This window comes from Leiobunum rupestre, chromosome 1 (genome assembly GCF_980474605.1).
Source record: "Leiobunum rupestre chromosome 1, qqLeiRupe1.1.hap1, whole genome shotgun sequence".
Classification (NCBI taxonomy): Eukaryota; Metazoa; Arthropoda; class Arachnida; order Opiliones; family Sclerosomatidae; genus Leiobunum; species Leiobunum rupestre.
In genome coordinates this window covers 675,333-702,364 of record NC_143384.1, presented here as the reverse complement: position 1 = coordinate 702,364, position 27,032 = coordinate 675,333, and the positions used below count along the sequence as shown (strand labels likewise).

Sequence of the window (27,032 nt, the reverse complement as noted above, 5' to 3'; positions counted from 1 at the left end):
AAGAAGAAATAAAGGCTCTTTCACCACTAGAATTTTTTTAAAAAACAGATAAAAAGTTATCCGTCGAATATGATTTAGCCTTTACTATCATTGATGGAAAGGTATTGAGCATCGTCACCGGAACAAAATCTCAACAATCGTGTCCCATTTGTGGAGCTACCCCATCTCAATTCAACAACATTTCTAACTACACGTTCAACCCTAAACCTTAAAACCTCAAATACGGAATAAGTCCACTTCACGCGTGGATACGATGTCTAGAATTCTGCCTTCACCTTGGCTATCGAAACTGCGATGGTTTAAGATGTTGGCGCGTAGACGGGGACGAGAAAAAGCGAATCTTTCAGAAGCGTAAAAGAGAAATTCAAGAGAAACTGTTGTCCCAATTGGCACTTAGGGTTGACTTTCCGAAACCGGGTGGAAGTTGGTCTTCCAATGATGGCAACACAGCACGAAGAGCGTTCAACGAAAGGAACCGTCGAATATTTGCCGACATTTTAGGATTGGAGCACTGGCTAATAGAGCAGCTGCACGTAATTCTCGTCGCAATATCACGCGAATTACCAGTAGCAGTGTTTCCACTTTGCGGCGAAAACTGTCTTGGTGAGCACCAGAAATTATGAAACCGGCGAAAACCATTGAACACGGCGAAATTTGCGGCGAAAATATTTTTCGATATTCTCAGTCAGAAAAACAATAAAATCATCTTCTCTGTAGTCCCCCTACTGTGGCCCACAAGGGGTCGGAGTGTCAATAACTGGTGGCTATACCGGGGAGTCGGCTCTTGTAACCCACCACGGGCGGTAGCGCACTGGGAGATGTTAGCTCCGTCCAAATGGTCCACCTCCGACTTCGGTCCGGTGTGGGCTGGTAACTGCCAGTGGCGGCCTAAAGGGGGGGGCGGGGGGCGATCCGCCCTGGGTACCAGGGCAGCAGGGGGTGCCATCGGAGAAGCTCGAGGGGGGGGTGAAAACCTCTGCACGGTCCTGGGGGGTGTCACAAAACACTGCCGCCCCCCCGGGGACCCAGCCTTCTTAAGCCGCCACTGGTAACTGGGCTTCGGCCCAGGCTAACTGGCCGCTTCGGCGGATTGAGTGACCTGCTGTGGGGCTGCGCGCCTCCGTATGAGGGCATGGCGGACCCATCTCCCGGCCTTTTGGAGTTCCACCGGGATATCCGGTGCCAGCTGTGCCGGGTTATGCGGGCTGCTGTGTGCCCGCCGTTCCCATTTAGGCGCTCCTTCCACAGGGCTTGGCTCTCTACCTTTCTAGGTAGGGTGTCGGCTGGCGTTTCCAGAGCATCCGCTCTTATTCCCACTGCTGTGTGCGAAGTGGGGGGCTGGTCGACCTATTGCTGCACCTTCTGCTGGGTTGAGTGGCTTGCGTCGAGGGTGCGACTATCAGTAGTGGGGTTCTGCTACCCATGCTGGTTTTGTCACCTGTCCGGGTCTGTGGATGCTGGCGTAGGGCATGATGATGACAGACCGCCGGTGGTGTAGTTTCAATCTTACCGGCTACACCGGGCTATAAATCTGACACATGTCCAGTCCCCCTACTGTGCCTCTAATGGCAACCCATTAATTTTTTGGCAGATATAAACTTTATCGAAAATGTTTTTATATTGCCTAAATTTAAGATTGAAATAAAGTGAAGAAACATGCAGTGATATTAAAGGAAATTAAGGTAAATTTATGGGGGGAAATTGCGGCGAAAACGGCGGCGAAAATCGACTATATGACCGGAGAAAACTAGTAAAATTGCCCCTAAAATAGTCGAAAATCTCGACCGCAGAGTGGAAACACTGACCAGTAGACGAGGCCCTCAAGGGGTCGGAGTGTGCAATAACTGGTGGCTTTACCGGGGAGTCGGGGTCCGGCTCTTGTAACCCGTAAGGGCGGTGGCGCGCTGGGAGATGTTAGCTCCGTCCAAAGGGTCCTATCTCCGACCTCCGACTTCGGTCAGGTGTGGGCTGGATACTGGGCTTCGGCCCAGGCTAATGGAGAGGGGCCGGGCAAACTGGCCGCCTCGGCGGATTGAGTAGCCTGCTGTGGGGCTGCGGGCCTCCGTATGAGGGCACGGCGGACCCATCTCCCGGCCTTTTGGGCTCCCACCGGGATCTCCGGTGCCAGCTGTGCCGGGTTATGCGGGCTGCTGTGTGCCCGCCGTTCCCCTTTAGGAGCTCTCTCCAAAGGGCTTGGCTCCCTGCCTTTGTGGGTGGGGTGTCGGCCGGAGTTGCTAGAGCATCCGTTCTCTATCCCACAGCTGTGTGCGAAGTGGCGGGCTGGTCGTCCCATTGTTTCACCTTCTGCTGGGTTGAGCGGCTTGCGTCGAGGGTGCGACCATCAGTAGTGGGGTTCTGCTACCCATGCTGGTTTTGTCACCTGTCCGGGCTTGTGGACGCTGGCGTAGGGCATTCTGATGATAGGCCTCCGGTGGTGTGGTTCTTTTCTTACCGGTACACCGGGCTATAAATTCTGACAACATGACCAGTAGACGAAGATAAATTTGGAGAGTATTGTAGAGGTTTACTTCACACATACCTTGAAAGTTACGGCTGGTACTACATGCCTGTAATCGTGCATAAGCTTCTGGTAACATTGGGATTGCTGAGCGAACAGGCTGCAGAATCAAAGAAACAAGATGTATCGCCAGTATAGATAGTTCCATGCTAGAAAATCTAGCAGAAGAGATAACCTACTTGACATCTTCAACCGATTTCCAGATTCGTCTGACCCGGTAATCTCAGATTTTTCGCTTGTTGAAAGAAAGAGAAAAAAACAACAAACAACTACCTTTGGCTGTTATTCTTTTGTTGAAAGAAAGTGATCAAGTAGAATTTTTGCAACCGCCATGCGCTAATGGTGGTGAAGAGTTCGACATCGATTTGGAAGATTCATTTGATTTACATGCGGGTATGCAAGGTCTTGGTCTTATTTTGGAAAATGAGGAAACATTTCAATAATATTTTCTTAATTTTACTTATATCACTTAAAAACTGAACTCATGCAAATAATGAAAGTGTATTTTTATTTATTATTAATTTTACTTGTTGTTACACGAGTATTTTATTTTTCAAAAATGAAGTATTAATTTCATAACTTATTTCAACGTAATTTGTTCAAAATGCACAATACAAGATAATAAATGTGTGTTTGTTTATTTATATTGATTCTTTATATAATAATCGGCAAATGGTACTTTCAATTTATTGTAGGTTCCTGTTCTAAAGTTGCTAAACAAAGGAAAAGCAAAAATTAAAATGATTTAGTTTTGTTTATTTTTCTTTTTTGCCTTCATGAAACGACTGCATCTAAAATTTTAAATTGTATGAAATTACATAGGAACAAGACATGTAAGACAATCTAAATCAATTTCCGCGAGAGCACGCGCACAGCAAAATCCTACTAACAGGAGGATGAAATAGAAGTTTATCAGGCGTAGAATGTTTGGAGTGGAAAGAAAGAAAACAAGATGAACAGAGACCGAGCGAAATTGCGTTTTCAAAAAATGTTGTTCGAAGTTATAAAAATGTATATATCTTGAAAACTTCGCGCAACTTCGCACCCGGACTTTTTGCAAGTTATATTGCGGAACTTATTCAACCAAATTATGATGATTTTTTCTGCAACTACTTGCTACATTTTGGAAAAGGCCGTTTGAATATGCCATATTTTGATCAAATTTGAACCTTTGAGCGCATTTTCACCGAACTTTAAATTTACGTTTAGCAGAAGCCTATACACGCATTGACTAAATAAATTCCAAAAGGGGAACGTTTGGCCCCCTGCTGGCAGTTATCAGAATATAAGTTATATTTTCGGACTGAGCTAAAAACAGTGATCAATAATATATACACATTTATTATATTTTGTTGAAATTTAATTTTGGCACAAAAAAGTCGATTTTGAGGTAGTGTTGATGTCTATCACCGTAATTGATAGTATCCCGGAAGTCACTGTGGCAACAAAGAGAAATTAGTAGTGTTTCGTCTATGTAAGCGACGTATATAGGGCCTTCTAAAACTGAATATTTATTTGGTCCAAAGATAACAATAATTACGATTGAAGAGGTAAAAAAGAACAAGGTTTAGGGAATCTAAAATGTATTTATTTATAGGCCTACAAGGCGAAGGTACAAGTTAAGACTAACGGAATGTTTTTAAAATAAAAACACGCGACAACAAAAACGCTACGGTGAAACGTTTTCGCCTACAAATGGTGCAATTAGGCATTTTCTAGAAGAGTTCCACATTTTATTCGTGTCCAATCTTAGCTCTACCACTTCTTATGGCTTTACGGCAATTTCAGCAATGTACATGGAAATATACGTGTAGATGCTATCCCATAATTTTCATGAACTTCAAATAATCATAACGATAAACGCCACGGAAATGCATTTGCACCGCCACCACCAATAATCAGATTTTACTATTAAGCCTTACTTAAAAAAGGAACTTTCGCAATACGAAAACTTAATTTAAATGCTGTTTATCGGGAATAAATCTTGCCGCGATTTGAATTATACAAGGAGATGTTCACAAATTACGTAACTCAAAAAATTAACTATTTCTACTCTCACATCCCTCGTAACGAGAGTAGCTATTGGATAGATCCTCACCCTAAATTACCTCTCACCTAAAATATACCAGCATGATTATTCTTAAAATTATTAAATTTCTTTTTAAAATTAAGTTTTAATTAGTCTTACCTCTAAAAAACTAAGCATACTATTATAAATGAGAAAATCATGTACTAAATTACGACTTTAAGTTAAAATTATTCATAATTTTCGTTCCAGTATAAAACTATATGTGACGTAACATTTAGAAACTTTTTGGCAACCCGTCCCCCTTACCGAGATACGTATTTTGTGAACGGTCTTCAATAAATAATATTATGAATTATATCGTGTACCTTTTGAACTGCCGATTGAAACGTTTCGCCTTCGACGACAAATCTAAATCACATCCCGCAGGTACGGATTTATTACTTTTTTAGGCTCCAGAGCGAGATATTCATCCAGGGTTTGCTGTTGGAAAAAATCACTCGAAGAAACTGCTACCCTTTGGACAATGAATTTTTTACTTACAGATACTCATAAACTTTAAAGAAAAGTTCATCCAGTAAGGAATCGCGGACGAAACAGCTTTCTGAATCTGCAATAGCAGGAACTCAATAACACTCACTTATTTTGTGATGCAAAAACAGGTAATTATGTTAAATTATTTATTGTTGTTGCTTTATAATGACAGTTTTAAAAATAAAATTTTTTTTGGTTTATCTACTTCTAAAATGAACACTACTTGGCTCAGTCAGCTTATTTAGGAACTTTAAAAAGTGAATTTTTACATTTAGGTAAAAGCTAAGCGAAAACTCAGTAAATGAAAAGTTACGTTTTCAACCACTAGATGGGGTAAGGAGCTCCTCAGCATCACGCTGCATTGAGTGGAGTAAAGTTCAAATAAATAGTCTCTAACCAGAAGCGAGTAAATACCTACACGCTCTTATCATCGGCTTTTAATTAATTCACGTTACGTGTTTGTTCAAACTGTCATACATACTATACAGAATCGTTCAGGCGATATTCGTGTTAAGTACGATGAATTAATTGTGACGCTTAATTTGAATACTTTTATAATTAAAGATTTAAATTTTGATTGTTATCCGCTTACATTTCAAACAAATAGGTTTAAAAACCTATCTTTTCAACTTACGCCCTTGTCATGACCGACGGATGTAAAAATATATGGTTTTGAATTTGTTCATCAAGTTTAAGGTTTATTAGAACCATAAAAAATTAGCCAAAAATGGCATAAAACGTGACATTCGCAGTTTCCCCCTTTATAAATTTATTTTATATAATTATTCTAAAACGCGCCAAAATGCAAAAAATCATAAGTTTACAAACTTTCAAATGAGCTTGGTCACCTTTTTAAATCTTTACAATAGAGGAAATTAAATAGCAGTGTTCGGCGATAGGTACAACTATCTAAGAGCTGACGTATCGTTATTCGATTTTAGGTTAACTAAATAATCTTTAGCTATCTTGGTTTGCTCGACAACGGCGGAAAACAATCTATCTTTGTGCCTTGCCAAAGGCGGAAAAAAATGTTCGGAATATTTACCTCGAATATGAAATTAGTTTCGTTAGCTAAAATTGTACACAGATTAGACCTATAAAGAAATAAGTCTTAGAATCCATATTTGCACCATGTGTTACCTATAGAGTAAACAATTCTCAAATCTTCAAGATATTTTCAAAATTAATTTAATACGAGAAAACCAGTCGAAAAAGTAAAAATTATAAAAATTATTTATTTTCGGAAAATAGTTCAATTAACTTTGTTATCTTGTAATTTTAAAATGGTGGGATGCCAAAGAAAAAGAACTGCTTTTTGAAAGCTTGCATGTAAAATTGTTAATATTAACTAGACTTTATAATGAGTAATATCATGTTTCAATTTGGGGCAAATTAAGAAACAAAAAACGTAAGGTTACATTCGTCGAATGTTCAACAACAACGTTTGTTGATTTTTCAGGCTCTTATCATAACTGATCTTCAGAGGGGCCACTAACGGATTTCCGTGAGCAATTCGCTGCTGAGAAGTGAAAATAAGTCAAGTAGGGAAACTTTCCGTTCGAACCAAGAGAGATCTATTTACTTAAGGTTGCTCGTCAGACATATTCTCAAAGATTTTACTCAGAAGACAATCGCTTACGAAGCACTCTTCAGGGTCTGCAATGGTACGTAGTCAAATATTAAAGGAAGTAGTAACTAAATCGAAATTTGTCTGCTAACACGCCCGAGAACGTTTTTAACGTAACATTCGCCATCAATATAGAAGTTCCTACTACCATTTAGTAGTTAACTTATTTTAAGCTACAATACAAACACAGGTAGCACCAGTAGCAGATAGATGTGAAACATAAATATAAATGTTTAAATTAAAATTAAAATCTGTCTATAAATAACTTAATTAAGGTTGCACCCGTTTGCTCCAAACGCACCTTCAAAGAGTGTATAGTATAGAGAGGCGCCTCTTCCTATTCCCGTAATGTTATAATTTTGTCGTACATCGATCAAGCGCGAGCGCCTAAGAAGAAGCAGACGTCCTATTATGATAGTCTTAGACGTTCGATGACGCCACAGGATAAATCGATTAAAAAAAAATCAAAACAGCTGCATATTTTTTTCTTCAATTGTTATTTTGAATTCTATACAAAAATGGTGGATATCATTAGAAATGTGAGATGTAAGTACAAAGAAATTGATTATTACAATTTTTAATAATTTAAAAAAAATCATGAGCACTTGTCACCGAGGCCAAGTCTTAGGTGAACAGCAACTGAAAAACTGTAACAAGTGTAGTAAGTTTATAAATTAGGGTGGAGTGTATAAATTATATAAATATTGTAATTTAAAATAAAATACTTAATTTTTATAAGTAATGTAAATATGAACTAAATATTACTTCAATTAGAAATATCTTTGGAGGAACAAATGACCGCCAGTGTAGTATTTTTAATAGTTTTATGTCAAATATTTTCTGTGTTTTTTATATTGGTAATCACGATCTTATGTTTACTGTTTTTGTAGAACTCCACAAAACATGAATATTTGTATGCGCCCTTTTTCATTTGTCATGTGTGATAATAGTTTAAAACTAGTGTCAAATATCTCATTTACCTTGTTTACAAATTGCAAGAAAAAGGAAGTTGGTGCAATGATTCTACCTTAAGAAGAGTTTTTGGTGGATTTGAATGCCTTAAAATAAGCAAGCCCTGCCGTAAATGACTGATGCAAAAAACATTGGTGATTTGTAAAGCAGCGATGAGTTAGGTATCTTCTATACTATATTCCTAAGAAGCCGTTGAACCTGGGACAACCAAATTTCTCACCGCTTATCTTATGGAGCAAAGGCAGCTAGTAGCGCTATTTTCATCTGTTTCCAATTAGATTTAAGTTAATTAATTAAATAATGTTCAAAAACGAGTCGAAATCTATGTATTTTTGCCCCTGGGAAGGTGCCGTGAATCCTACAACCTACATACACCTATACAACCAATATTTTTCTGCCTCAGTTAATTTCGCGGCTGCGTCATCGTCACATGGAGGATGGGGGGGGGTAGGGTTTTGTTTATGGTTCGGTCTTCACGGGATTTTAGTTCTAGATGGGGCCCGTGGCCGAAACAGTCTTCACGGGATTTAAGTTCTAGCTGGGGCCCGGCCGAAACAGTCTTCACGGGTTTAGTTCTAGCTGGGGCCCGGCCGAAACAGTCTTCACGGGTTTAGTTCTAGCTGGGGCCCGGCCGAAACAGTCTTCACGGGATTTTAGTTCTAGCTGGGGCCCAGCCGAAACAGTCTTCATGGGATTTTAGTTCTAGCTGGGGCCCGGCCGAAGGACGGGCTACCCAGCTAGTATACTATATTTCTAAGTGTCTTCTGTCTGCCTTGCGTCTGTTTCTCTATAGACGTCCGAGCCGTTCAACCTAGGACCTCCAAATTTACCACAGCTATTCTTATGGCGCAAAGGCAGATAGTCGCGCTATTTTTATCTATTTCCAGTTTGGGTTAAGTTAAATAATTAAATTATGTTACAAAGCGAGTCGAAATCTATGTATATTTGCCCCTGGAAAGGTGCCGTGAATCCTGCAACCTACATACACCTATACAACCAATATTTTTCTGCCTTAGTAAATTTCGCGGCTGCGTCATCGTCACATGGAGAATGGAGGGAGGGGGGATATAACTAAGGAGTGGACATTTTCTTTAAGCAGGTTGGGGCTTCCAATGAACTTGGAAGACTCCATATTTATCAAAATCAGATGAATCCTCTTTTGGTCCTGGAGCTGATTTCGTAAAGGAATCTATGTTTATAATCAAGTTATCCAAATCATCGATGCAATTTGGAAAGACCAGTTTTAGGAAATTACTGACTGATGCAGCTCTGTATGCTGCCCAAAATTGTTTAGAATTCGGATAATCTCTATTGCCTCCTTTTTGACGAATAGAACCAAAGTAATTTTCTAGGAAGTCTAGACAAGCCCTTCCCGTTAATAAGAACTCAAAACTGAAACTGTCCTTTAGATCTTTCCACAGGAATAGCAATGACTGAATTGGGATTTTCCACCCTTCCAATTTATCATTCAACATTTGAATATGGAATGGATTATCACTCATTCCTATCTAACAGTGGGGTTCATTGTTCGAAGTCCGGCTATTGAACAAATCAAAAGGTGAAAGTGATGTTTACTGTTTAGTATCCTAATCCCAAAGAGCATGCTGTTTGAATGCCATTAGCAACACTCCGGCTGAAAATGTGGGCCGCTAAACTTGCTTTCATATTGGAAAATGCAGGAAAATTAATGTGTCAGCTTATTAACGTCTTCGAAACTATCCAATTTTTTTATCTAATTCAAAGAAATTTTTAAGATCTATCCAAGAAATTACTTGGCCTTCCACCATAATTGCATATCGTTTGAAATTGTTCCTCACACTTTTCAAGAAATGGTGAGGATCAAAGAAGAAATTAAATTTCTCTTAATCAATTTCAATGAATGGCATTTCAATTGATATCCCCATACTTCTAAACAAAGTTTGGTTTCCCGTCTCTTGGTCACAAATTCCAATTTTTGAAATTAGTTCAATATAACGTTGTCATTATTTGAAGAGTAATGTAGCTTTCGTTTGGATAGTTATAATTGTGTTCAATTCGAATGCGTTTAGTTGAGAATATCAATTCTGGGTTTAAATCAAAAATTATTTTCCCATTAAAATTTATTTTATCTACATAAATGTTTTATCTATTTAAATGAATTGTTTATCTGCCCTAAAACGTCAAATTTGAGTTATCATTTTTCCAATTTGATTCATTGGGGAAAGAGTAATTGTGCATAAATTTGGATAATTTGTTTTGTCCCGTTTATCTATGGCCCAGTTTTTCAAAATGACTCAAATTTCAGTTGAAAATATTTATTTAAATTAAAACTTTGAGGAAGACAATACGTTAAGGAAGACGTTCATTTCTAAGAGACCGTTCACAAAATACGTATCTCGGTAAGGGGGTGGTGTTGCAAAAACGTTTCTAAATGTTACGTCACATATAGTTTTATACTGGAACGAAAATTATTAAAAATTTTAACTTACAGTCGTAATTTAGTACATGATTTTCTCATTTATAATATTATGATTAGTTTTCTAGGATTATTCAATACAGATATAAAATCATCATACTTCAATTAGAACATTTTTCTTTTAAAACATTCTTAATAGTTTCAAATTATTTGTGATAATGACAAAAGAATTTTGGGTGTTTTTTGTGGATACCCTGGCTCGGTGCATGATAATCGAGTGTATAAGAATTATTTTATATATCCCTATCTAGAAGACAATTGTGAAGGTACAAATTGAACAAGTGAGATTTCATAAGCATTGGTGCACTATTTTAAATTCTCAAAACTTTTAAAAGCACTTAAATTAAGGTAAACGAATGGTTAATGGCCTAACAATTTCCCTATAACTTATTCTAACTTCTAAGTTTTCATATTTTTTTTATTTTTTTTATTTTTCAAATTAATTTTTCCCAGGTAAGTCCCGCAGCTTGGGATGCGCTTCCAAAAAATGTGGTTAATATTACTTAAGATATTTCTTCTTGATAGGTGGTTATATCTTGGGTAACAGTGCTTATCCATTAGAAGGGTTTTGTTTAATACCATATAGAGACAATGGGCATTTGACAGCTTCACAGAAGTTGTTCAATAAGACTCACAGCTCAACCAGAGTTGTTGTAGAAAATACCATTGGGGCATTGAAACGCAAATTTCCAATTCTGAATTTTATTAACTTGAGGAACGTGGAGATAATTTGTGATATAATCATCTAGTGTTGTGTTCTTTATAATTACTCACTGAATTCTAATGATTCAGCAATGAATGATATAGAACTGCATGAAGATGAAGAAATTCAGCTTGATCACAATGAAGAAATGTAGAGTGTGGAATGCGACCTTCGGTAGCGGGTATTCAAACGAGAAACAACCTCACTATTAGATTTTATGAGATCGATCGCGCCAAAAGAAAAGCTACGCAATAAAGTTCAACATTGTTGTCACAACTAGTTTTTTGAACTCATGAAAAATAAATTTATTTTTTTAATTTGAAAGTAAATGTTACATTTTTTAGAAAATTTCTTATCTTTTTTCATATATAAACCAAAGAACTTAAGTGGACTCTAAGCTATTACCAGAAGTTTTGGCAAGTATGATTTCTTGGAGACACTAGTTTTTCTTTGTGGCGACGTTCTTTTGCAGCCTCTTTCTCTTGATGACGTCTGTCCAAATCTTTCCGTAATGCCTTAAATTGGTTGGGCGCAGTAGTACGTTCCCCTAATAATGTATCGTCAACATTATCTGAAATGTTCGAACTTGGAGGGATTCTTTCTCCAGCTCTCAGAGTTGAAGGAGGCACTGAGTTCGCTATTGATGTTAACGGTGTGGAACTTGAAAACATGGTCGTTTGAGCTACTGAACCATCATCAACTGTTTCAAAGTGCACAGTTTATCTGCTTTCTTCAACTGTTGAACTAGATTGTATTCTTTTAACTCTATATTTAAAACTAAATATAAATATATTAATTAGTATACATCAATAAATTAAATTACTTCAGCAATTCTCTAATCTTGTTCCTCCTTAAAGCGTTTCCTGGACCTCTTAAGACCACTGGAATTATATTAGGATTTTCAAGGAAAGCTTCTTCAAGGCCTCTGCAAGATAAATGTATTGAGTCATAAGACCACCCATGGATATATATATATTTATCCTTAGTCTTACGCTTGATAACTACAAGTTACACGCGATTTCCCACTTTCATTATTCAAACGTTTAGCACTCTTATAAGATCGTTCCAATGTTTTCCATCTAAAGCAAACACATACACTAGATTAGTATTGTTCATATATATTTATTTTGGTCACGTACTTGTTTATTACTTGATCCAAATTAATTTGTGGCCTTTCTCTGCAAATTCGGAAAGAATTATTTCAAAAAGTTTTTTAAGATAAATGTTTTCGTTCAACTATAGGTGCATGTTCATTATGCAATGCAATCAAGAGCTTTGTTAAAGAATCAGACCAACGGAACTGTTTATTCTCTGATTAAAAATTGATATACAAGGAAAAGAAGTTGAAATTTGAAAAGGAAAAGGCAACATTTTACTTGTTTTAATGTACCGGGACTTCTTGTTCAGAGACAATATGAGACTACGTCTTGAGCACAGCAATCTGTGGTCTCTTGCACAGTGTTTCGTAAAATTAGTTTCACGGGTACACTTTGGTCATTGAAAGTAGGAACCTCAACAGGTAATTCTTTGATATCAATCGCAGTAATAGAAACAATATAGGTTTCTCCCTCTAAGTTGAAAAATTTATTCCCTTAATAATAATTCAGAAAAACCGCTAAACAAAACGTATTACCCACTCCAATGAAATGACAATTGTTGTTTTCAATGTAAATAAAACCATTTACAGTCTTTGTAAAACAATTAATAGTAGGTCTCTCATCATTAAATTCGTTAAAGTCTTCCATGTTTGAGCTAACGCTTGGCGCTTCCATTGAGCAGCCGAATTAGTCGGAGCAGACAACAAATCAGACGTGTTTTAAAGCTATTTACACCGATTGCCCCTTCTACCGAGAATGGGGTTAAAAGTGTAACTCGAAATGTCCCAAATGCTCCGAAACTCTAACAATAGTTTACGGTGTAGTGTATTTGGAGTAAACTTAAGACGCGAATAATTTGCAAAAGCGTAAAAAGTATACACTTTTCGTCCCAGTGTAAGCGAATAATTTTCGCCTACTAGCTCGTGCAGATTAATTTTGCAAATTAATACTCGTAATAAGTTATAACTTAAATAATTTACTTTTTTATGTTAAATTAAAAACGTTGATGAATATAAAAGAAATTAAACGGTTAAAGGAGTTGGAAACGTTCTATGTAAGCTAATTATCTTGATGAATTTAGTTGATGTTATATAAGTCATATACTAAATTCATAGTCTGCATTTTTAAACTTTTCGTTTAAAAAAAAGCTTACGTTTTTGATAGCATTAATAGTGCTTTCAAAGTCTATGGAGAAGCATGTTGGCCCCTTATAAAGATTCCACTATCGCGAAATCTTAATTAGTAAATTTACAAGTTAAGGAAGGTTCGCTGTGTTTAAAGTTCATTTTGGACCTGTACATGTTTCAATTTAACTTTTTAAGTTTATTATTCATTACTCCCACTGAACGGTTCGCCTAAAGCTTTATTTCATACTGTTATATTTTATATATTGAATTTGGAATTCCAAAAGTAAGATTTGCGTTGAATTCTCCGAAAGTTAGGGAAGGTTCGCTGTTTTTAAAGTTCAATTTGGACCTGTACATGTTTCAATTTAACTTTTTAAGTTTATTATTCATTACTCTCACTGAACGGTTCGCCTAAAGCTTTATTTTATACTGTGATATTTTATATAGTTAAATTGTAATTCCAAGAGTAAGATTTGGATAGATATTAAAATTAAGCTTCGAGAAACAGTAATTTCTAGAGTACATTTTTCATCCGATAGTCTTATTTTTTTAAGGAATAGTATTAAATGGCTTAGTTTTATTTTGCTTCTGATTTAAAAATTAATTTTATTGTTTTTTTACATTTGTATAAGGAAGGTTATTTAATTTTTTAATAGTTTAGTTCGAAATTTATTTTGTTATATAAAAATTAAATAACTATATAAGTTTTGTAATTTATATGTTAACTACTAATACTTGCAGAGTTCGTGTTATTACAATCAAATTGTACACTTGTTGCTGGATTTTTTCCATTATCTTGTATTTTAATGTTTTGAATAAAATTTTAATATCAAGTTTGGCTTTTTAAATTATTTGTTCAGAATACGATATCCAATGAACGTCCTAGTTTCATCCCTATTGAGCCATGATTGAACCAAATTAAAGGCCCAAAGACATCGCTAGGTTTTATAGAAAGACATCCAGGGGACGACCGCCGTAATCGCCGTTGGACGTCCGAAAACTCGTCCCCGGGACGTACTACGGCTATAGACAAACCAGACACTTGGACGTCCTTTAACGTCCAACCGACGTCAACCCCGGATTTTGGGATGTCCTACGGACGAAGGCAAGATCCGAGTGTGACGTCTATCGGATGTCCATAGGACGTGTTTGTGTTTGCTGGGTGGTTTACTTTTTGGGTCAAAATACATTTCACGATACATTTTGACTTCTATATATAATTCTTTTAAAGACTGAATTGAAAGTATTAATGCTTTTTGAAAGACCTGAAGGTAGGATTTTCCTTTACATGTCATATTACTTATTAAAGAAGTCATTTCATCTAAAACTGCGTTTTGTTCTTTTAGGTGGATTCCATATCACACTTTGTAACTAATAAATTTTTTCCTAATTCGATATATTTACCTGACTAGATGAAATGTTTCTTATAGCTATTGAAACGGTATTAGATAGTAGTTCTGCAGCTGCCCTTACATTCTGCCTTTGAGTACCATGACAATCTATATGGCTTTTAGATAGTTTATGGCACGCTTTAATTTATTTGTCATCTAATTTTACTAATGACTTAATTGGTACAATTCCAATTTTAACATCATCTAATACAAATCTTATCTTTAAAGTGTGAGGGGCATCCGCAAAACAAAAGATTTTATCATTAGTTACGGGATTATTGAACCAGTTTTGTTTGTTATTATTAACTCCCACTCCACAGGCCCTGGTTTCCTCCCCCCATGTCAGACACTGAAGCTAAAACATTAAATCGATTCATCTAAATAAAAAGGAAGGATAATCTATTGGTTTATTTAATAATATTCTAAGTATTCGGCGTTCGATTTTTATTAATGGTAGCAGGTTCGATTTATAGGCACTGCCGAAAGATATAATTCCATATTTCAAATATGAAATTATTAGAGCAAAATATACACTCCTTAATGTTGCGTATGATAATATATGACGTAAAAGATATATATTATAGGATGTGGACCATAGTTTTTTAACTGTATTTTTAATAAGTACATCCCATTTTAATCTGTAGTCGATATAGACACCTACATATTTTAGAATTTTGACATGATTTAATTCCGCAGACTGAGGAGTGAATTTCTAGAGAATACCCTTGTGGGAGGTTATGTGAGTGTATAGTTAATGTATTATAATTTGTGATATTGACCATGAAAAGTGTAGATGAGCTTCAATAATCTGTTAGGGCTTGAGAGTAAACAGTGTTTCTGACTTTGGTGCTGCCTTGAATTCTAGGCGGTTTTCTTCCTTGGTTATTTTTTTTGTTTTAAGAATAGGGTTTTGGAAGAATAGTGAAAGTGTTATATTTTCTCTTATAACGTTAGTTATGCGAGTATTATTTTATTTTAATTTAATTCAGGATAAATTCTATTTTTATTGAAATTACTAATGCAAATTATGAATAAGGATGCTAAAAAAAAAGATGAATAATATGTTTATAAATATTAATTAAAATAGTGAAAACGATTTCAATCTAATAACATTTTTTTAAAATGTCTTACATTAAACAACCTTATTCATGGCCGATTACATACCAAAAAATCCGCAACTGTTGTCAAACCAAATTTTTTCTTTGGTTGTGACGTCAATATAGGTATTGCGAAGGAATTACTTTAACATGAGTTAAGTCAAGTAAATTAAAAATTTAGAAATATTGGTAAGATTTCTCGACAACTTGACTGTTTTTCGAACCGGAAGTAAGAATAATCGACGTCAACGTTCTCGGATGATTCGATGGAGGGTTTACTGGAAGAATTCGAGTTGGCGATTGTCCATGTGTACGTAAATATTTATTAATATTAACCAAAATGTTATTAAATAAAATCTTTATGAAATGTCTCAGGCTTGACGTTTCCTATCATGAGTGCCTATATTTTACTTGCCAAATTAACACCATTGTAAATGTTCTTGATTTTTCTATTAATTAAGGAAATATTTTGTTTAACTGGACGCACCCTCGTTCGACGATCCTATTACGTTTAATAAAGATTTAGCTGTTAAACGCGCACGGAGAAACATTTTGTTTATCTACCATTTTGGTTCATTAACTTTAAATGGCCTTTACGTAGAAATTTTATTTAGGGAACGAAACACCCCCTTTTATTAATATCTACGGTGTTGAACTACTACGGTTAAATAAACAACGCGACAGTTTAATTTAAATTGAGGGACGTTGTGGGGAAATCGACCTTTCGTTGGAACTCATTCGGAGCTAGCGCTGTGGTGTATGCGGAACACACTAACACCAACATCCAAATCGAAAATAAGACTTCGCCCCTTTATATTCAGAAGGGATGAGGCTAAAATTGGTTATGAAAATGCTCTTGAAAATTCAGCTTCACTTCTTTTTGAAACTAAAATCGTTAATAAGTTAAAAGACTAGCGTATACTTTCTTTAAGAATTGAGAGATATCTTTAAATTTTTATTGTCTCTCATAACGTAAAATGTGAACTGAAATCGTTAAAAATATTTTCTGCTCATTTAGCTATCGTCGTGGTATTCGACCTCTAGTGGCAAAAAACGATTGCCGTTATTTATTCATTAAAGCCAATGGAAAGCGAATTAATAACGTTGGTGAACAAATTAGAAGGCAATTTATTATTAATTTCTTTCCTTCTGTCATTTTTATCTTAACCGTTTAAAAAAAGTAGAACACTAGTCACGAAGGTCAAGTATGAAACGCGATAGAAAATCCTGTTTCGGGCGTTTACATAACAAAGATAGTTCGGAAAACATCCCGCCAGGAATTAAAATGGAAATTTTCTACTCTGTTTTAGACTGTTGCACCGCGTCGAGTGATTATTGAAGCTTAATTCCCTAATTTCGGTTTAACATTTTGAGACATCTGGTTTTTGCCAAAATGCTCGATCTTTAGTACATGGCGTTTTCAATCTCAAAAATATATCGAAATCTTAAAAAAAAATTATTCTTAACAGGGCACCTCCTGATTTCCACCTTGACAATGGTTATCTCAACCTTCAAATTGGTGTTCTTTAGGATCCGAAAGAGGTCATCTCGCTCTTAAATCTTTGGAAAAACGAAGACGGTCTCACATATTATCCCAAAGCGATGTAGAGAACATGTTGTCAGAATTTATAGCCCGCTGTACCGGTAAAATCAAGAAACCACACCAGCGGAGGCCTATCATCAGAATGCCCTACGCCAGCGTCCACAAGCCCGGACAGGTGACAAAACCAGCATGGGTAGCAGAACCCCACTACTGATGGTCGCACCCTCGACGCAAGCCGCTCAACCCAGCAGAAGGTGCAACAATGGGACGACCAGCCCGCCACTTCGCACACAGCAGTGGGATAGAGAACATAAGCGAAATCAGAATATAATAACAATATTGGTTTCTCAAATAAAATAAAGTTTGACGGACATCTCGGAGTAGTTGTAAATACCGCCTAGAGTTGGCGCTAATGGCTGCCCTTTAGTCAAAAAATTAACTTTATTTTAACTAATTTTATCACGCATTTTTATTTAGCGCGTAGAATGTCAAAAATCCCAGTCATTTCATTGTATGTTTATAGCTTAAAAAGGCGCTCAAACCATCACCGAAACAAAGGCCAGGACAATTCCCCTGAAAATGTATCATACGATCAATCGTTTTTGCACAATCTCAATTAGAATGCGTTACCCGAAAACCGCATCCGAATTTTGTTCGTTTCCTGCAAACCCCGACCACGCTCCCCAGTGTGGCATTCAAAGTGAGATTGAATTAAAATCAAACTTCGTATAATTGATTTTCATAGGATCTTTTAAAGGAAATTACCCTACATTTATTTTTCGAAAAAAAGTTTTGGGCCTTTTGTCAATTACGATTTCATCCAAAATTCTGTCCGGTGGCAATTTTCCGGAAAATATCGGAGCACTATTAGGGGAATGTCCAGGAAGTCAAGCGAATGAACAGAGCGTTCTATAAATTCCGCCACGATTGCTTTCTCTATTTTCAGTAAGAAGAGACGAGCGTCTCGACCGATTTCAATTGAACTAGGAAGACTCGCAAAAGTGATGTAACCGAATTGCAAGCCTAGTGGCTCGGTTAAAGAGTGCGATATTTGGCTCATTGATCGGTTTGATCAAGGAATTCTTAGTTTAGAAAAGACGATAATATGTTATTCTGAAATGTAATATCGAGAAATACATTTACAGAAGAGTTATTTGATATGTTAGTAGATTGTGCCTCGCGTTATTTTGCACGCGCATTGAAAATGAAAAAAGAAGCGCGCGCTCAAATACTTAAACCATTCGACCTTTTTCGGAATGACCTATTAAAATGTGCGAGGGTTGGATATTCAAGTGATGTGATATTTGCAACTCATTTTTTATTTAATCCCGTAACCTTCGCTTAGATCTCGCGACGAGCATCCGGATTAATACACCAAAACGTTCACTGAACTGTCAGTAAACTAATTTGACAACCAGGCATATTTTCTTTGTGTTTTGCGCTTATTTTCTTTATAAGGTAACCCTTTCAAAGCCATCTTTTAAAAACACTTTTATACAGTTTGGAAGAAAAGGCAGTATTTAAGAATGCCAAATCAGAGTGAACCAAATTAGAATGAGTAATAAATTACATTTAATCAAAATTAGTTTAAATTTTAGTTTAACTTACCGTTGCACTCTATTAATTAATTTGTCTAGAAAAAGATTCATAAAATGTTTAAAAGTATATAAAATCAATGAAATTTTTTTAAAGATTTTTTAATATTATTCAACTGTTTGTCCCTCTTCAAATCCCAAAAAATTGGCCAGAATTGGCGTTGCCATCTTCGATATGAGTCTCTTCGTATATATTTTTGAGATTGAAAACGCCATGTACTAAAGATCGAGCATTTTGGCAAAAACCAGATGTCTCAAAATGTTAAACCGAAATTAGGGAATTAAGCTTCAATAATCACTCGACGCGGTGCAACAGTCTAAAACAGAGTAGAAAATTTCCATTTTAATTCCTGGCGGGATGTTTTCCGAACTATCTTTGTTATGTAAACGCCCGAAACAGGATTTTCTATCGCGTTTCATACTTGACCTTCGTGACTAGTGTTCTACTTTTTTTAAACGGTTAAGATAAAAGTGACAGAAGGAAAGAAATTAATAATAAATTGCCTTCTAATTTGTTCACCAACGTTATTAATTCGCTTTCCATTGGCTTTAATGAATAAATAACGGCAATCGTTTTTTGCCACTAGAGGTCGAATACCACGACGATAGCTAAATGAGCAGAAAATATTTTTAACGATTTCAGTTCACATTTTACGTTATGAGAGACAATAAAAATTTAAAGATATCTCTCAATTCTTAAAGAAAGTATACGCTAGTCTTTTAACTTATTAATGATTTTCGATTCAAAAAGAAGTGAAGCTGAATTTTCAAGAGCATTTTCATAACCAATTTTAGCCTCATCCCTTCTGAATATAAAGGGGTGAAGTCTTATTTTTGATTTGGATGTTGGTGTTAGTGTGTTCCGCATACACCACAGCGCTAGCTCCGAATGGGTTCCAACGAAAGGTCGACTTCCGCACAACGTCCCTCAATTTAAATTAAATTGTCGCGTTGTTTATTTAACCATAGTAGTTCGACACCGAAGATATTAATAAAAGGGGGTGTTTCGTTCCCTAAATAAAATTTCTACGTAAAGGTCTACGTCAATCACCGATTCCTCTTTAATGCCACTAGACAAATATTCAATTAAGAAGTCGCTCGATCGGTAATACTTAATTCTATATAGCCTTGTCAGCGCCTTCATTCGACAGCCATATCCATTTCGGTCATCATGATATGGGATTTATTTTATTAAACTAACGTCACTTGAATTAAACCGTTATTTAAATAACTTGATTTAACTCAAATTGATATGAATCAGCCAAACCCGATTTAACCGTTGAAGGAAGCTCCAGGTCGTGTCCGGGAAAAAGCACCTCTTGGCGACCAGACGACGGCCCTTTTTGAACTCCGTAACACGAACGACTCGCTTGTCGCCTTCTCATTTTTCGGAATCCAAATCATTAATTGTTATCGCGCTCAAAATAACCTAATTCGTTTTGCACTCGAAAGCGCATTTCGTCAACAGGGCCCTGAGTTTCCAAAAATATCGATAAATGAGTTTAAAATGATAATACATATAACAGCATTTGAACCTTGTAAGGAAAATGAATTTGGTTTACAAGAAACCAGGACTGGTCTCTTTTTTTAAGCAGTTTGTCCTCCAGACGGCGGTCAACAGCACCTACGGGTCAAATGTTTCATTTATTTCATTAAGAGCTACTTTTTCTAGCGCCAAAATCAACTCAATATGAAAATTATTTTCAAGGTCTCGTTAAACAACTAAAATCGTAAAATAACCCCATTTCTCCGATTGCCATGCCGTTCGTTTAGAATACTTAGCCTGAAGCTAAGGTAGTTAAACGCCTAAACCTTCGAAAGCCATTTAAAGTTAATGAACCAAAATGGTACATAAACAAAAAGTTTCTTCGTGCGCGTTTAACAGCTGAATCTTTATTAAACGTTATAGGATCGTCAAACGAGGGTGCGTCCAGTTAAACAAAATATTTCCTTAATTGAAGGAAAAAATCAAGAACATTTACAATGCTGTTAATTTGGCAAGTCAAATATAGGCACTAATGATCGGAAACGTCAAGACTGAGACATTTCTTAAAGATTTTATTTAATAACATTTTGATTAATATTAATAAATATTTACGTACACATGGACAATCGCCAACTCGAATTCTTCTAGTAAACCCTCCATCGAATCATCCGAGAACGATGACGTCGATTATTCCTACTTCCGGTTCGAAAAACAGTCAAGTTGTCGAGAAATCTTTACAATATTTCTAGATTTTTAATTTACTTGACTTAACCCAGGTTAAAGTAATTCCTTCGCAATACCTATATTGACGTCAAAACCGAAGAAAAAATTTGGTTTAACAACAGTTGCGGGTTTTTTGGTATGTAATCGGCCATGAAAAAGCTTGTTTAATGTAAGACATTTAAAAAAAAATGTTATTAGATTGAAATCGTTTTCGCTATTTTAATTAATATTTATAAACATATTATTCATAATTTGCATTAGTAATTTCAATAAAAATATAATTTATCCTGAATTAAATTAAAATAAGTTAATACTCGCATAACTAACGTTATAAGAGAAAATATAACACTTTCACTATTCTTCCAAAACCCTATTCTTAAAACTAACAAAATAACCAAGGAATAAAACCGCCTAGAATTAAAGGCAGCACCAAAATCAGAAACACTGTTTACTCTCAAGCCCTAACAGATTATTGAAGCTCATCTACACTTTTCATGGTCAATGTCACAAATTATAATACATTAACTATACACTCACATAACCTACCACAAGGGTATTCTCTAGAAATTCACTCCTCAGTCTGCGGAATTAAATCATGTAAAAATTCTAAAATATGTAGGTGTCTATATCAACCACAGATTAAAGTGGGATTTACTTATTAAAAATACAGTTAAAAAACTATGGTCCACATCCTATAATATATATCTTTTACGTCATATATTATCATACGCAACATTAAGGAGTGTATATTTTGCTCTAATAGATTCATATTTGAAATATGGAATTATATCTTTCGGCAGTGCCTATAAATCGAACCTGCTACCATTAACAAAAATCCAACGCCGAATACTTAAATATTATTAAATAAACCAATAGATTATCCTTCCTTTTTATTGAGATAAATCGATCAAAATTTAAACTTACGATGATTCCAAAGGAGACAAAGTAGTGGGTAAACATTCTCAAATGCAGGTCGTAATGCTATGAGGCTTGTTTAGTAACTGGAAACAGCTAATATTCATAGGATTTGACACTAACTAAGTCTATTTTGTTTCATATAATTTCTAAAGTTCATATAGGATTTAATGTTGTAGCTTCAGTGTCTGACATGGGGGGAGGAAACCAGGGCCTGTGGAGTGGGAGTTAATAATGACAAACAAAACTGGTTCAATAATCCCGTAACTAATGATAAAATCTTTTGTTTTGCGGATGCCCCTCACACTTTAAAGTTAATACGAAACTGGTTTATAGATAAGATTTGTATTAGATGATGTTAAAATTGGAATTGTACCAATTAAGTCATTAGTAAAATTAGATGACAAATAAATTAAAGCGTGCCATAAACTATCTAAAAGCCATATAGATTATCATGGTACTCAAAGGCAGAATGTAAGGGCAGCTGCAGAACTACTATCTAATACCGTTTCAATAGGTATTAGAAATATTTCATCTAGTCAAGTAAATATATCGAATTAGGAAAAAATTTATTATTTACAAATTGTGGATATGGAATCCACCTAAAAGAACAAAACGCAGTTTTAGATGAAATGACTTCTTTAATAAGTAATATGACATGTAAAGGAAAATCCTACCTTCAGGTCTTTCAAAAAGCATTAATACTTTCAATTCAGTCTTTAAAAGAATTATATATAGAAGTCAAAATGTATTGTGAAATGTATTTTGACCCAAAAAGTAAACCAGGACTGTCTTGAGAATTTCTTCTCACAAGTTCGCACAAGAGGGGGATTGGATGACCATCCAACCCCTCTCAATGCCTTAAACCGAATTAGAATTATTATTCTTAGTCGAAACCCTCGTATGTTAAGTGAAAATTCAAATACGACTTCCCAAACTTCAGAGGAATATTTAGTTTCAAGCGCATTAAAACACGCCCCAATGATACTAAAGATTATTTTGATTCTGACAACATTTCCCAAAATGGCAGGTTAGTTGAACAATTGATTCAAATCTTTCCCAGTAAGAATAATAATTAAAGTACTGTTATTTTTAAACCCCCATGTTTGAATGAACAAGTTCCAAATAGAAATAAATAAATAGTATCAATGGTGAAAATGAAAGGGTTGAAAACGAATTATCTCAATTAGAAGATAATGGGTTGGAATATTTGGCTGGATGGGTTGCAAAAAACATTTTAAAACTTATCCCTTATTAAACTTAAATGATACTAAGCAAGTGGATCGTACATATGGTCTCCCTTCTTGGGCAAAAATGTTATGGTATGGTGGACTAGTAGTTCCTTCCAAAGTTTTTTCAATGATATTAAAAAGTGTGAAGCCATTTTTAGAGAAAATATTTAAAACCAATAACTTTTGTCCTTTGGAAGTTATCAAAAGTTTCGTTAAAATCAGAATTATAGTGAGAATGAAATTCCTGAACAGTATTATAGCAAAGCCAAAATCTAAGGAATCTGAAGATAATTGTAGGAAAATACATAAAAAGATGTCAAAAATATTGACATAATTTAGTGAAAACTTAAGAAAATGATTTTACCCTAAACACTCATTAATTGTAAAATTTATAAGGCATCTGATCTCAGTTATTGTTCAGTTAGACTTACAATTTTTAAATAGTTGATAAGTAACTAAAATTGTCATGTAAAACTTTGAAATTGTAAAATTAAAATAGAATTACTTGTCGTGCTAATATATTAGACGAGCTAACTTGTGCATAGTGCTAAGTTTAAAATAATAAAACCACTGTTACACAATAAAAACGTTTATTAAAAACAACGCGACAACTGTTTCGGATCGGCTCACACGTTCCGTCGTCAGGCGTATAGTGTAAATCCAAAAAAACATCGTTATCGCGGCGGCAGACAGAGTAAATACAGAAATATTGTATACACAAAACAAGTACTTGCTACATCTCGGGAAATTTCAATTAGGTGGTGTAGTGGGCCTTCCTCCCGATTAATAATTTCATTTTAAGTTTAATGATTTCAATTGATTCCCTTATATTAAGTTTTTGCCTATTATTGTGGTGTTTAATTAATTTAGCGTCGTGTATTAGGATTGTGTGTCTAGGATTGTTTTGGGTATGTTCAGCTAGAGCGGATTTAAGTATTCGGAGGTCCGCTTCATGTTATTTTATCCTAACTGACATATTCCGTCGGGTTTGGCCTATGTAGGCCATGCCGCAATCGCACCTAATTTCGTATATGCCTGGTTTTTCCTGAAAAGGAATTTTGTCTTTGCGGGGTTTCATGATTTTACCTTTCACCTAAATTACATAAAGAAACCCTGAAGTTCTGACCAATTGTCCCCAACCTCAACACGTCAGTGGAACTCATAGGGAAATACATTGTGAATCGTTTTGGGTACATGACGTCACAGCACAAATACATGATTAAAAACTCCAAAGACCTCCTGGATAGTATAAGGGACTTGAAAATGGAAGAAAATGACATGTTCGTATCTTTTGATGTGGAATCCCTGTTCACGTCCGTACCAGTCAAGGAAGGGATAACGGTTTTTGAATCCAGGTTACGCGAGGAAAAGACCAGCGAAATCGAAATTATAGATATAATCTCTCTTACAAAAATCGCGTCGATTGATTCCTTTTTCGTAGTGAATGGTTCTTTCTACGCCCAGACGGACGGACTCGCAATGGGCTCTAGTTTATCGCCGTTTCTGTGCGAACTTTTCATGAACGATTTAGAATGCAAAATTCTAAACAATAGCCCCTTCGAGATCCGCCTGTGGAAACGTTACGTTGACGACATCTTAGCCAAATGGGAACATGGTAAGGAAAACTTGGAAATTTTATTAGCCTATATTAATGGGTTGAACCCGAAGATAAAATTCACGTGCGAAATTGAGCAGCAATCCAAAATCCCCTTTTTGGACATCATGATCAGTTACGAACTAAGAACTATAGAGACAACCGTATACAGGAAACCCTTTTCCATAGTGGCCCCGCCTCATAACCAATCGGCTCACTCACATTCGCAAAAGGAAACAGCATTCTACACGTATGTAGAACGCGGCTTTCAAATATGTAGTAATGATGTATACCTCAACGATGAGCTTAATTTTATTCGAAAAGTAGCGGTAGATAGGGGTTTTGACCTTATGTTTATTAACAGACTCATAAGGAAAACTAAAAACAAGTTGGAAACGCTAAACGATACCAAGCTAGTTACAGAATTTACTAGGGAGAAAAAACTAATTGTCTTACCATATAATAAGCTCATCCAAAAAATTGGAAATACCTTTAGCAACAACGGCTTCACCCCTATTTTTAAACCGTATCAAAAAATCAGCCAAATCATGAAACCCCGCAAAGACAAAATTCCTTTTCAGAAAAAACCAGGCATATACGAAATTAGGTGCGATTGCGGCATGGCCTACATAGGCCAAACCCGACGGAATATGTCAGTTAGGATAAAAGAACATGAAGCGGACCTCCGACATAATAGAATACTTCAATCCGCTCTAGCTGAACATACCCAACACAATCCTAGACACACAATCCTAATACACGACGCTAAATTAATTAAACACCACAATAATAGGCAAAAACGTAATATAAGGGAATTAATTGAAATCATTAAACTTAAAATGAAATTATTAATCTTGAAGAAGGCCCACTACACCACCTAATTATACCGTATATGTCTATCTTTTGAAATTTCCCGAGATGTAGCAGGTACTTGTTTTGTGTAGACAATATTTCTGTATTTACTCTGTCTTTCGCCGCGATAAGGGGAAGCATTTTGAACTATTAGTAACAAAATAAATCAGCAGATGGCGCTGACCGTTGCACTTTTCGCAGGTACTTCCAATCTTACAGCGCCATCTACAAAATAATTATATTGAAGCTAGCAAAATGTAGAAAAAAATTACAAAATTCATGAATTCTTCGTGAGATTCGTATTTATAAAATATATTAACTTAATAATAAAAGAATTATTTCGTTTTATTATTGCAATATTTTTAAACGTTTAGTAGCATTTTATATAGCGAAATAGAATGGTTGTGGGAACCGTTTTCCCCCTAAATAAATTCTATGGGGGTGAGGTCTTGTTGCAGCTCACCTGGTAAGGCGTGGAAAGGGAAGATTGTACGACGTATCGAACGTTACCTAGAATATCGCTTCTAGGTGACCCGTTGCCAGACTGAATCGGACGAACTTTATTGTTTGGCCCGTGGCGGAGGATAGCGTGGTAGGGGGGGGGGGGGATTGGCTCCATGGGAGATCTCCACTCCGGTCAATTTTCACCGTCAATAGACGACAGTAATTCTTCGAAAAAGTGTTGGCACCGCTTTCATTACATTTTGTGGGTAGTAAGAGGTTTTATACAGGTATATGACGTTTTTGGTTCAACTATATTTTTCTCTATTTTGGGACCGGTATATGCAACAAATAACTTCCAAATTTGGATATGAATTAAATTGTCACCGCTATATTCAATTATTTGGTCCGGAATTTTTGGTGACTGTTAATATATACAAACAAGAATGTAACTATATAATAAGGGAGAGATTTTCCTTCGTTCGTAGTCTTCATTGGACCAACTTTTTTCGTCATTTTCGATTCGTCGCGTTGGACATTGGAGACTTGATATAGTAGATTTGATTTTGGTATATCAAATTACGATACCCGTTCTCCAACTTAGCCGTCTCAAATTTTAAATGACCCTTTTTGCTTTTAGTTATTTAATTAAAAAAAATCGTAAACGTGTCAGTTCAAATTCGGTTTTTGCGAGAAATATCCTTTTCAAAAACGGGGGGGGGGGCGGCTACACTCGAAAACAGGAGAAAAATTTCCTTTCCAGATTATCCCCCCCCCCTTTGCGTGGCCTGCGTGAATTGAAACCCCCCTCTCAACGCGTTGATTCTCTAGCCTTTCGCAATACGTCTTTTTGCTCTGCACTATCAGTACGGTCTGTATACCGTTGACCCTCAGGTTTAATTTTACTTTTGTAGAAGGCCCCGTGTTTTTTTTTTCGAGATATAATTTCCCCGTTCAAGATGATGTCTCTAACTGTTACCCTCCCGCTGAAAGTTCAAGGGACGTTTTGGTCACTCTAGAATGACATTGTGCTCTTATATTTTTTGAAGAAATAAATCGTCTTAGGTATCGTAAATAAATGCCCTTTCCGAAATTTGGTACCGA

The 27,032-nt window shown here is 35.9% G+C and overlaps 1 protein-coding gene across 1 annotated transcript; it reads left to right on the top strand.

Moving 5' to 3' along the window:
* The first annotated feature begins 24,235 nt into the window (after window positions 1-24,235).
* Window positions 24,236-25,516, top strand: LOC149960384 (uncharacterized). Its single transcript, XM_090164522.1, has one exon. It carries the CDS (start codon window positions 24,236-24,238, stop codon window positions 25,514-25,516), a length of 1,281 nt encoding a protein of 426 aa, XP_090020648.1.
* Window positions 25,517-27,032: the final 1,516 nt, after the last annotated feature.

Bases quoted from the DNA above. Each gene is read 5' to 3' on its own strand.
- LOC149960384 (XM_090164522.1), top strand. From the start codon at position 24,236: ATGACGTCACAGCACAAATACATGATTAAAAACTCCAAAGACCTCCTG.